A 13480-nucleotide genomic window follows, 5' to 3' on the forward strand; every position below is an offset into this window, starting at 1 on the left:
GAGCAGCCGTTATTGCTTTTAGCTGTCCCTGTCTGGCCAGTCAGCAACGCTAAAGTGGTGTCACATCGAGAATAAATCACATCTGCGTGTAGATTTACCGCCACAGAGGTTTGTCAGATATGAAAAATAAACTCAGCAAACCAAAAATATACACATGAAATCCCCTTTTTACACATTTTACATTAAAAGATTAAATGTTTTTTTTTTTCTTGTACTTTTCAACTTAAAATAAAAATGTGATAAATACAAAAAATGTGAGAAAATTAACAAAATGTGAGAATATGTTCCACTGCCTTTTTTGGCAACAAAAGATCAAATTGACAGACTTTAAAAAACACACAAAAAAACAAAACAGCATGAACTCGTCATCTGTTCTCGGCAACACATAAATCAACCTGTGATTCTTACTCTTCATTCTATGTACGCTTTAAAGGATCAGTGCAGATTTTTTTTTTTGGAGAAGCAGGCTGGAGTCTGACGTGGAAGCGAAAAAATCTACTGCTTTGGACCGAGTCAGCCACAAAACATTTAAAAAATCTCCATCAGTTTGAGCGTATGTTATGTTGAGAGCATTTTCAGTTTTATTTAAACATTCGACGACATGATTTGATGTGAGTCATTAATGACTTCAGTTCCTGTCGATGCTTCTCAACCACCAGACTCCATTCACAAAAACATCATTTTCGTCATTTTAGCTCGCTGAACACAGGCGTCTACTTCTCAAGGTTAGTACAAGATGCTTGAGGTGCTTTTCAGACATTTTTTAAAAACTCTGTCCTTAAAAAAAGTACTTGAATATAATTGAGAGGAGAACAGAAGGATCAATTATTAAATGTTTTAGATGAATGTTTTCAACTGGGAAGCAAAGAACGGACGTGGTTGCAATTATCTGCTTGTATCATTATGCCGTTCCAGTAAATAATCCGCACTTGCCGGAAAAACACTCATAACGGAGCAGCGTCAGCGGTTAGAATTAGAACAAGAATTTTACGCTGAAATGAAATAAAAAGCTGATTTTCAGCCCTGGTAGCATGTTTGCTCAGTTTACGAATGCGCACAATTTCTTTGCAACAGATGGTTGTGGAGAAAACAATTTTGTCCTTGAAAAAAAAGTTTTAAAAAATTAAATTAAATTAAATTGTGATTAAAAAAATGTTCATGCACTGTTTTTCTCAATGGAGGCTGGCTTTGAAGGAAGCAGCTTAATTTTCCTGTTGAAAATCTCTGTCAGACAGAAAGATAGAGTAGGGAAAATACTGTGAATGTAGTGTACACTTTAACTGATACAGATTTCTTTAGTCAAACATTTTTTAGGTGGCTAAAATACGTTTTGTAGTTGACTCCTCAACAGCAGTAGATTGCTTAGCTAACGTGACTACCATCTACTGTATTTAATACAATGATTATGAATAAGTACCCCTCACAACCCCATTTAAAAAAATCTGGACTATCCCTTTAACACTACCAGCAATCTGGAGAAGAAGACTCGACCTGCTCACAGGTATCAGAGCGTCCAAGCACCCCGACACAACCAACGCAAAGGTCACCAGGAGGTTGAGGTCATCTCTGAACGGTTGCTTTACACGAGTTTGTTCGAAGACAGAAATACAACAAAGCGCAGGAGAGGGTCTGTGCAGTATTTGGCGCAACTCTTTGAGGTGGTTTTAGATTCGATCTGATGATAAACGTGAAACTGCAGCACCACTTTGACATAAGGGGCTCTCAGTCAGTTTGCTCAGGCCGACAAATCATTGCTGCTGAACAGCAAATCAGCATCACGCAGGCAGAAAATACACCGATTCAAAATGCAAGAAACATCTGTCCTGCTAGAAGCGACCATGAAGAACCAACAGCTGGAAGTGAAAATGTGCCAAAACAGAAGAGAGGCGGCGCCCTTTAAAGCCCACTGACATACGACAGATTTAAGTGGTTAAAATGGTCAACTGTGAGACTGCATCAATCCCAAAACAACATCCTAAACAGAGGAACTAAATCAGTAAGTTAACATTTAGATTAGGAAAGAAACAGCGAGCAGGATATGATGCAATCCGATAAAATAAAGAATTTTTAACGGCTTTAAAAGCAGCTCAGCCCTCTTCACTGCGTCTCACACCTCAAAGGTGTTTGTGCGTTTTTTAACTGTGGGACTCCGACCCAACTACAAAAACAGAAAACAGTCATCAGAAGCCTTTTGAAGGGTTTGGAACGCGTTGACCAAATAGCAAATGATTTAATAGATATTAGCAAACTTCTTCAGACGAGTTGTGGGCGACAAATAGCCCCAAGATTAAACAATCATGCACACAGAGACACAGGTGGACATGCAGAAGACAGGAAGACAAATCCACACATACACACAACATGCTTCCATGCGTCTCTCTCACACACACACGGTCAGGAAACTGCCTACAGTCCACAGCAACTGAGTTCTTTAACCAGCCAAATATTACAACTCATACAAAGTTGGGAAGTTTTGTAAAATTCAAATAAAAACAGAATGCACTGATTTATAAATCATTTTTGACCTATATTCTGTTGAATGCAGTAGAAAGAAAAAATATTCATTCAGATTTTGCAAATATAAACTCAGTCTGAATTTAATGGCTGCGATATGTTATAATAAAGGTCGAACAGGAGCAACAAAAGAAAGAAAGTTATTAAATGCTCAAAAAACACCTGTTTGAAACATTTCACAGGTTAACTGGTAGATGAAAACATCATTGAGGTATGAAAGGAGCATCTTCAAAAGACTCAGTTGTTCCCGAGCGAGGCCAGTCCACTTCACAGCTGTGTAGGCACCATGAATGCTGAAAGGTATATACAGGTTTTAGAGCAACATATGCTGCCATCCAGACAATGAGACACATTCTGCACGTGTTCCAACAGCTTTGTAGTAACAGAGTGCAGGTACTACACTGGCCTGCCTACAGTCCAGACCTGTTTCCTACTGCACATGTGCGGAGCGTTAGGAAGCCCAAATAACAACAACAGAGACCCCTGGACAGTTGATACACTGAAGTCTTATACTGAGCAAGAATGGGAAAAAATTTCACTTTCAAAACTTCAACAATTAGCATCCTCAGTTCCCAAACAGTTATTTAGTGTTGTTAAAGGAAAAGGTGATGTCAAACAGGGCTAAACATGCTCCTGTCCCAACTTTGTTATAACATGTTGCAGCCATCAAATTCTGCACTGTATTCAATTAATCATAGGAAAAAAAAGATTTCTCTTTCTGTTTTCATTAACACTTTACACAACTTTTCTGGAATTGGGGTTGTACTTCTTGAAAAAGTGTGATACCTCGAAATGATGACTGGTCAATGATTAACAGGCTGTCAAAGCAGACTAACTGATCAGCTGCAGGCAGCTATGATGCAGTAATTTCCTTCCCTAACACACGCATGTGCAGTCGCACGCACGCGCACACACACACACACACACACACACAAAGTGCAGAGACACTGTAGGACAGCTCGATATAAAGCTCATCTCTCCCAAAGACATCTTTCATCCTTGATATAACGCGCAACTCACACCTGTTCATGCTGCACGTCTCATAAACTGATATTTGTTCCCTTTCCACCGTTTGATGTCAGTTTACTATCAGAAGAAGAAAAAGCTGCCAACTTTGTGAGTAAAGTTTTCGAATTACATTCAAGATACTCGGACAATGACTGCAGTATCTCCGGAGCAACGATCTTCACCACAATCATGTTAACGATCACCTTGGATATGCAGAAGTCACATTTCCTTGTTCCGAGGTGAACGAGGCGTCAGATCTCTCCGCCTCTTATGTGCATAGCTCTCACACAGACGGAGGAGCTTCCTCCGCTCGTTTGTTCTTTAGGGTCATTGGTTCATCAGCTCGACCGCGGGGTCGTGATAGGCCAGAAGAAAACAGTCACATCTGAAAGGATATATCAGATAAGTCAGCAAACATGTAAAGTTCAGTATGTGATAGACTGAACCACTGTGATCAGAGGCTCTCAGTCAGGAATCCCTTTCGCTCAGAGGCAGATTCCCATTTTTCCATCAACATAGAACGAGTTCTGTTCCAGTTTCTGCATCGTTTGGAGCATTTTCACAAAAAATAAATTGGTTTCAGAACCTTAAAAGTTGGTTCCTGGCTGGAAATAAAGTTTTCCTCCACTTGAAGTCCAAGAACAGTGACCATGTTAATGGAGGAGTTATATTCTACAGGTTGGAAAAAAGGAGGAAAGTGTCTTGCAAAGTCTTCTGTCTCCTCTTGTCAGAGCTGCTTGTTTTAGATGAAAAAAAAGTCCTGTTATATCACAACAAAAGCTCAGAGTTTCCCACAAATTCATATATTTCCGGTGGTCCGTCAAGATGAAAACATATTGAGTTCAAGATTCTGTTTTGCTCGCTGCATCAGGCTGGACTCACTGCCACCCTAAACACATCTCATCAGGGCCAATCAGAAATCCCCGCTGTAGCTGACGACAGTAAAACGCAGAGTTCACACTGAGAGCCAACCGACAAAATCTCCAGGAGAAATCAACCTCTGTCCGAGAGGAAGTGAATTAGTGTGGTTTATTTACAAACAGTCCATGCTACCAGGATTCATTTGGCTCTTCGTCTCTGTTTGTTCGTTAAAATCGTGACATCACACGCTGCAAAAGTTTAAAATCCCTTATCACTAACACGACGGGTGATCCCCTCAGTGATGGCGTTATTTCAAAGCTGTGCAAACTCCTGCTTGTAGTTCAACTTGAATCAGTGCTCAGCCTGTACAGCATCTCTTCCTGTAGTTGAGTGGGAATATTACAGATGGTTTAGATGTGTGGCACCGACGCGTCATCCACGTCTTTGCGGCGGTCTTCTCTTCATCCATCCACTCCTGGCTCAGCTGCTCTGCCAACTCGCCAGACTTCTTTATCTGTCATTCCCACCTCCGTCAGTCCCAGTGCAGCTGCAGGTCCTGCGTATCCAGGAAGTCCGTCGGGATCCCTAGTGGTGTGAGCGCCCCAGCAGGGCCTGGCGGCATGGTGAGGTCCAGCCACTCCATGTTGTCCAGGCTGGGGTCAGACAGGCCCATGTTGAGCGAGGAGGGTGAAGACGAATCACAGAAGGACAGCTCTGACGTGTCCATGGGCGAATACGGCTGCTGGTCCATCAGTTGAGCCTGTAGCTCCTCCATCAGACCCCGCGTGCGCGGATCTGACGCTGGTGCCGTTTCAGCCAGCGTATTCTCCAGGAAGGCCTCCAGCTGGTTGTCAGTGGCGAGGGAGGAGAGGCTGGGCAGGCTGGGGTTGGTGACCGGGTTCAGGGTCTGGGGAGGGGCTACCTGGATCTGTGGTGGCGGCCTGGAAAGAGCAGTGTTCACCGGCAGGGTGGAGATGCTTGCTGTGACTGGAAGGGTCTTTGTGAAAGAGACGTGAGGATCCTGCTGGATAAACGGAGTTATTTCTGGAAGAGGGAATAAAAACATTATAAGATTACAAGACTCTTTTAAATGAAATGTAAAGAAAGCTTTTTAGTGTTAGCAGCTTCTAAACTCCTAACAAACAGAACAATCATGCTTCAATTAAATAACTGAAACATAAACTGAAAAAAACTGCCTGTTATTTAAGACGATTACTTATATCAAAATGGACAATGTTTTAATAGTTTTTTTTAAAAAAAAAACTCTCTTGGATCAGCTGGAAAATGCATCGTCACAATGCTAAAAACTGATTTGTTTAGATAAACGTGGTTCTCACAGGACAGCCACGCTATAAACACATGATGATCTCATAGACCATGATGCATTGCTGTAGATTAAACTACCCAATAGGATATAAAGGAGTAAAAATAAGCGCAACCTGAAAAATTTGCAGAAGGAAGATGACACATTTTCCTGCTGTGCTGTCGCTGTTACTTTCAATACCTTTTGATGGTAATACTTAGATACTTTTACTTAAGTAAAGTTCTGAATGCAAGACTTTTACTTGCAGTGGAGTATTTTTAGCATCTAAATGCTTCTTCCTCCGCTGCTTTTTTAAAAATTCCTTTTCATGCTCTCTGCAACAATACTTATTACATTTTTGTTCAGCTGCCAGCTTGAGAGTAACCACACATAATTTAATTGTTCATCTAAAGTGACAAATGAAGAGTCTCATGTCTTATGTGTCCCACCTGAAAATGCTGCTGCCTCCACAGCAGCTTCCTGAGACCAAAATGTTTTGAAGTTGCTCATATTAACTAGTACTTGGTGGGTTTGTACACCTCCTTACCTCCGCTCTCTATGAGGATGTCGAACAAGTCATCCATTTGCTGGCTGGTTGCTGTGGGAACCTGAAAATACAACCAACAAGGTGAGGAGACTCAAGGCTGTTCACCAGCAGACAAACATTTCCTTTCAAGGCAGAAAAACTGAAAATAGTCTCAGATGCATTTATGCTGCTCTGTGTTCTGAAGGATACTGTGTGCATGTGCGTGTGTGTGTCTAACCTGTGAAACATTGTTGACGTGCAGGTTGCGGCTCTGTTTGATGGCGTCCTCATAGCGGGGAGGCTCTTTTGTCTTTGGAGGCTGAGTAACGAGGGAGGTGGGCTGGAGGATGAAGGTCGGCTGAGGAGAAGGAGACTGGAAGAAAATACAGGCAGGATAAAAAATGAAAATGGTGAATGATCTGAAAAAGTGTCCAGTAAGTGGGCCAGACTGAACTTCATTGTATTAACTCAGCACTGATACCTTATTGAGGGGTCCGTTGGAGACGTGGTTGGGTGACGCCCGTGGAGAGACCCTGTTCTCCGGGGAGCTTCTAAGGAAACACTGAGGATTGATCTCAGGCCTCGTCTGGTTCTCCACATTCGTAGTGTTATTGCACATTGTCAGAGTCTGTCGAGAGACAACAAGGTCTAATATCAGTGTTGCTTTAAGGAAGGAACTGGAGATACAGCTCATTATTTATATTTTTATAAATTAACTATTTTAATTATCTTGTGGTGCAGCTGACTCACCGGACTTCTGTTAAAAAGTGAAACAACTAAATCTGAGAGTAAATACGTTTTAACGAAGACATATGATCACGACTAACAGACAAGCTGATGACAGTAAACACGACACCAGGCACTGCAAAATACAGAGTTGTGGTATAGACAACATGATGTACATCTCACATGTCATATAGCTGAAATGATTAAAACATTTCTGGTAACAGATTACGTTTTTAAGTAAATTAAATATCTGTTGGTTTTGTTAGTCAGTTTGATTATGTCGGGCTTGTGTGGGGTACATAATATGTTCTGTAAGAAAACGGCAGCTGCCAGTGAAAATGTTTTTTCAACAGTAATCAATCAGTAGTTATCGATCATATTATCACAACCTAGCATTGTCGGGGGAAAAACACGCCGTGTTCCCAGGACAGTTAAGCACCATTGTCACTGACATGAGTGAATATAGCATCTGCTGTCACAGTGGACAACATCAGATAACAGTAATGTCTGTAGTAAAATCTACATATTTGTGAATCTGGATGTATTTTATGAACATTACAATACAAAAGTTATTGTCTACTGGCGGTACCTGGGAAACCTCCGTGCTGCAATAATAACATCCTAAATACAAGTTTCATTCTCAGTGGTTTCTGTGACATGAGAAATACTTGCCACTATGGTGCCTCTGTTTCAACACAAATTAGTTATTCACAATATATCATCAGTTCAAATAGTAGAGTACATCTACAGGATGCCTTAATAGTGAGTTTACTGCATCCTTTTAGATTTAATGGCTCTGGGACACAGGACTCGAACTTAGCAGCGTCAAGGGGGAGCTGTTAATCGGACCGTGATTGGTCCCCACTTTCCCCTTCTACACTTTAAGGAAAACAACGCCCAACTAAGATGAAATTTGCTTTGACTCTAAAATGAGTTGTGCTGCTTTAAAAAAAACTGACCTGCAGTAATGGGTTCTGGTTGGTTAACTGCTGGCTGGGCGCCGTCTCTCTCTTAGTGCTTTTCAGCTGAGGAACCGAAGCCTGCACCAGGCCTGGATTAGAGACCGTGGCCTGAAGAACAGACTGAGATAAAAAAGGAAATGATGTTAGAACGTTATCATGAGTCTACACATCCAGGTGTCTCATCTGTTTGCCCCTAAAGCAGGTAAGCCATATACGTGATGTCACTCTGACCTGAAGGCTGACGGTGGTGCTCGGCAGCTGGATTGCAGTAGCGTTATTGGGCAGTGAGACTGGGAGGAGGATCTGAGTTCCAGCCTGACCAGTCGTGGTTAACAAGGTCTGCGGCTGCCCCAGCACCTGAGACACTCCACCGGGGTGGCTGATGAAGAACTGCTGCAGGCTGGGGGCGGCGGGCTGGGACTGGGACTGGAGATTGGGACTCCTCTGAGACTGGGAGAGCAGCTGTGGGCTGCTGGTGATCTGGGGTGGGGCTTGGGGCTGGATCTGGGTGATGAGCTGGGTTTGGGTCTGGAGCTGCAGAGGCTTGCCAGAAGAGACAGTCACATCCTCCAACTTGACCACTGTTGGGAGGGGGGAGAGAGTCTGGGAGCTCAGGATAGAGTTGGGGATTGTGGTGGCGGTGGATGAACAGTTTGAGAGGACCGTGCCCTCTATTTTTACTACGTTAGAGTTTAGGACAGTGGGAACGGGGTTCAGTTTCGGAGCTGCAGGGTCAGCGGTGCCACCCTGGCCTCTTTTCTCCACCTCCAGCTGCATCTTCAGCTCCTCCACCAGCTTCTGCTCCTGCTCCAACTTCCTCATCAACTCCACGATCTGCTGCTCCTTCTCATGGAGACGCCTGTCCTTTTCCTCCGGGACTCGGAACAATGGGAGAGGTGAAGACTGTGGGCCCGCCCAGCTGGTGTTCACCGTTTGTGTTTCAGACACAGCCTCAGACATGCTGACATCGGAGCGATCATTGGGGATGGGTGAGACCGGTGGTGTGGGGTTAATATTCTCTGGAGCAACCTGCTGGACTGGAAGCACAATGGTAGGGGTGGTGGTGGTGGTCGTGACCTCCATGGGCATGGAGGAGAGGATGGTGGTGGCGGGGGCAGGGATGGTAGCAGGGGCAGCGGTGTTGTGGTTCTCCTGGAAAGGCTTCAGTCTTTCGATCAGATCTGTCTTAGTGCCTGAAACAGGAAGCCCACGCAGCTTCAGCTCCAGTTTGAGCTCAGCCACCTGCACAAAAACGAATATATTATCAGTTCGGGACGAGAGCAAGAGGAGCGCAGATGATTTTAAAAAGACAGTGTGACATTTTGGCTTGTTTGTTAAGCTACAGCCAGTTCCTAATTAGCTTAGCATAAATAATGGAAGCAGGTAAAAACTTCTTGTCTGCCTCCGTCAAAAGTCATCTATCAAAAAATCTGCCATCCAGAAGCTCTAAATTTGACCTTTCACTACTACTACAACTATGGCTGCATTTCAAGTTTCTAGAGATATTTCCTTGCTCCTCAATTCTAAACTGAAGCAAAAAGTTGTTCTGGTGTGACATCTGTGAAAGATTTCTTATTAAAAAGACTTTTTTATATGTTCTGTTGTTTCCCCCACTTACAATTACTGTGGAAATTATTAAAATCAGAGTGCGGCTGTCTTTAATCAAGAGTCAGTCACACGTGAGCCTGATGAATCCTGAGCATCAGTTTAATGAGTCACAGAATTTCAATTTTCCCTGAAACATAATTTAATAACACAATAATTTCGGGTGTTCAAAAGACGCCACGATCACATTCTGAGTAATTAAATAACATAGTCACAATCAGAATATCAATAAATACAAATGATGAATAAATCATAAGTATCTACAGCTGTTGAAGCCATGTTTCATTCCTCTTAAAAGATATTTCCTCCTTTCCTCTCTCCTCGAATGGAAAAGATGCAAGTAAGGGAAACGTGGATGCAATTTAAAACTGCTTCACTGAGTACTTTCGGTATAGTACCTTTAGAACCAAAGGTAACCCCTACGGATATGTGCCTAGAATCTCTTTAGTGTTTCCACTGCAGACAGTACTTTTATATGTGGATGAGAGACTGAGAGACAGATGCAACTTGACTTTGCCGGTCATTCACTGGAGTGAAATCAGTGAAATAAGCAGCACCACCAAGTCTCCAGGAGGTCCCTGATTTCTGCAAAGATGTCCTGTCCATAAAACCCCAAATAAACCACAACTTTTCCACATTTTTGCACGGATTTAACAGCCAGATGCTGTTTAAGTGTGTAGAATGATTGTGTTAATTAGTTAAACTTAGCGTAGCCATGCCAACACACTGATTATATAATATGTTAATTCTACTACAGGAGGGAATTGATGTTCTCTGTAATTAGGTGAAAAAAACATATGTGCATATAACGTTATCAGCACCTGCAATTGGTCAAAATGAGTTTAAAAATGTCAACATATGTAAGATGTCGGCAAAAATCAAATAACCATGCATCCCTAATGTTGATTTACAGCAGCCTCGATTGTCTTGTCTACAGCAGTTGCCGTTTTTGTTATTATTCATCATTAGTTTCGGTGCATAGCTTGACGACAGCTGAACAACAGCTCAGTCCCGCATGTGGTGCTGATTGGTTAGTTTTTATTTCTCCTGGGGCACTCATTCAAACAATGAATTTTCATTCCCTCCAGGATTTCGCGTGCTGTTTTTGTGGTTGTTGTGGCCCGAAATTGCTGATTTCACCACAGGTTTTCTAAAAAGAACTGCAAATTTTTAAGGGGGTTTATGTAAGGAAAACTGACGGGGCAAGTGAAAGCTCATTATTATGAGCATTCAGTGTTTCTCACATAATCTGAATCTATTTATGATTGTAGTTGAGGTGGATTAGACAGGTCTGTGGCAACTGATCGTTGGAGATCAGCTGTTGTTGATCAGTGCCAAGAAGTTGCACAGAATTCATAAGGGATGGACTGAATTTGCATAATCTGTTGCAATCACAACATTGTGAAATCATGGAGGGACTGGATTATTTACAGACAAACTAATATTTCATATTAAGATGTCAGAATGATTAGTCTGACACCTTAATATGAAATACTAATTGAGGAAGGGGCAATGTATTTTTAATCCACTGCAAATTAAACAATCGAACAGAGGATAAGCTATCTGAAGTAGGTTATCACGGCTCAGTGAAACTTCCTTAATGATAAGACAAAACCTTTTTTAGATCTAATGTGGGGTTATCAGATTTCTAAGAAAACTTTCTTGTATTGGCTGTGACACAGTTCAACAGCTGAGTGGGCCCAAAAGCAGGTAAATTCTCCCTTTATGCTACTTTGATTTCTGAGCTGCTGTGACATGATGCTACAAGCTACATGGGTGAGGGATTTGCTGGTACAAGTGGGTTTCCACATACCTTCATCTCCTCCAGGTTGGCAGGTAGGACTCCTGGCTTGCGGTTCGAGAGCGAGTTGTTTGGACGAGCCGGAGTCACAGGGGCAGGTGGAGGTGCAGTGGGCAGAGACATCATGATGGGGGTCGGCAAGCTGCCGGCGGTGGCGCTCTGACCCTCGGCCACGGGCCTGCAGCGAGAAAGAGACGCAAAAACATGGTCATTTCAGGAAATAACTCATACTACTTCACATGAATAAGAAACAGAAAAAGAGGAAGAGGAGAGAGAAAGACGTGAGCTGGATGAAGGAGTGTTATTGGAGAGATCACTGAAGAGAGGCAGGAAAGAGAGAGGGGAAATCTGTTCCCAATATGAACAGACTATCCTGCCTGTGTCCTGCGCCTCACTAACAAAACAAGTCAACCAAAGCACAGAGCAAGGGTTCAAAGGGAGCCGCTGGGAGGACATTTTTAAAAACAGCAGCTGGTGAAACAACATCCTGTTAGTTATTAATATGAATAGAAGCAGAACTGTTATTGGAAACTAGCTAATCGTCCTCTGGGTCATTGAAAAAAACAAGGCTTGTTTTCAAGCAATTCAGATAAGGAGTTATGGAGGTAAGCCAAACTATAAACAAAACGTGAAATACCACAATGTGAACTTGCTGTTGTTGCAAAAAAAAAAAAAAAAAAACCTACAAATTCTGGATGCTTCAAACACATTTTTTAACCTGGCAGCACAGAGGATCTATACAGTCAACACATTTTCAAGTAGCGTCACCAATTCAGTGTCTGACCAAAAGTCTCCTCTAAATTTTGTCATAATCAGCGTAGAAATTCTTGACCTTTGACCACAAAAATGTAATCAGTTCATCCTTGAGGCCCAGTGGATGTTTGCGCCAAATTTGAAGAAATTTGCAACAGGCCTTCTTGTGATATCGTGTTCGTGAGAATGGGACAAAAGTATGGAAAATCTGAAAACATGAACCCTCTGGCCACAGCTATCACCAGCATGGAGTCATAATAATACATATATATACAATAACAATCTTTTCCTCGATAATGTTTCATACACGTACTTGAGTGGTGCCGGCAGTATCGTCTGGTAGTTGTAGTGCTGCTGTTGCTGGCTCAGGATCTGCAGCTGGAGGAACAGCTGCTGTTGCTGCAGCAGTCGGGCATAAGAAGAGTCCATGGGAGCTTCACTGGCCTCCTGCTTCTGGTCTGGGGGAACATACTGGTGGTACTTGAGCTTTTTTACCCTGGACTTGGGTTCTTTGCCCTTCTTACTGCGGCTCTTCTCTGAGGGGGACTTCTGCTGACTTTGCTGTTGTGGGAGGGAACATGAAAACATACGGTTTGTCCAGCAGCATTCAAATGTTACAGTTAGTGGTAGGCAATATGGCTTACAAATGATATCTTGATTATTCTTAGGATATGCAACAATATACAATATATATCTCAATGGTTTTAGATTTTCTGATCACTCTAGTAACTAAGCCGACTTGATAGGGAACCCAGATCCTATATGATATTTTAGTGGGCTTTACTTTTGAAATTCCACCCCAAGTCCTAATAATGTTTGACACTGTGAGAATGTCTGCGCTCATATTGAAGTGATATTGGTCTTTGGAAAAAGGAAATTGTGTGTTTTTGCCCCCTAATAACATTAATACATTCCCAAAAGAAACACGGGGGGAGCTCCCTCTGCCCCACACTGTTGACACAATTATCATGGCACAAAGAGAACTGAGAAATGGTTCTTAATCTATAAAAGTTTGCAAATTGAAAACCAACAGTACAATAGAAGACACAAATGGAACAAAAAAGAACTAAATACATAAATAAAGAAAATCAAAAAATGTATTTTCTATTAATAATTTAACTGATTATTTGCACAACTGAAATTGATTTTTTCTTTAAAATACAATTTCTTGGTGGCAGATATTTTTAATTAACTTGAATGTTTTTCTAATTTCACATTTATTAATCATTATTATTGTATGAAAGTAAAATTGCCTGTGACATTCACCAGAAGGTGGCTTTTACTTTGAAGTCAGCTCTGACACGCTTTTACCATAATGCCTGAGATATGCACATCATGCAAAACAACGCAGGGGCCAGTTTGACCGTCTTTTAGAAGACAAGGCTGCAGTGGTCTGCACTAGAGAGTGTTTTAAGTAATGT

General features: G+C 42.1%; 1 protein-coding gene across 3 annotated transcripts in view; it reads right to left on the bottom strand.

Annotated features, from left to right (window-relative positions):
* Positions 1–239: 239 nt before the first annotated feature.
* mrtfba (myocardin related transcription factor Ba) overlaps positions 240–13480 on the bottom strand; it is a 35773-nt gene continuing 22532 nt past the window's right edge. For all 3 annotated transcript variants that reach the window (XM_042507519.1, XM_042507518.1, XM_042507520.1), the window contains 8 exons: positions 12373–12620; positions 11319–11484; positions 8132–9142; positions 7898–8020; positions 6694–6840; positions 6451–6585; positions 6234–6294; positions 240–5427 (listed from right to left, as the gene is read on the bottom strand). In XM_042507519.1, coding sequence (XP_042363453.1) covers positions 4916–5427; positions 6234–6294; positions 6451–6585; positions 6694–6840; positions 7898–8020; positions 8132–9142; positions 11319–11484; positions 12373–12620 — 2403 coding nt within the window. In that variant the 3' untranslated portion in view covers positions 240–4915. The remainder of the gene's footprint in view (positions 5428–6233; positions 6295–6450; positions 6586–6693; positions 6841–7897; positions 8021–8131; positions 9143–11318; positions 11485–12372; positions 12621–13480) is intronic.

This window comes from Plectropomus leopardus, chromosome 19, assembly GCF_008729295.1.
Source record: "Plectropomus leopardus isolate mb chromosome 19, YSFRI_Pleo_2.0, whole genome shotgun sequence".
NCBI lineage: Eukaryota > Metazoa > Chordata > Actinopteri > Perciformes > Serranidae > Plectropomus > Plectropomus leopardus.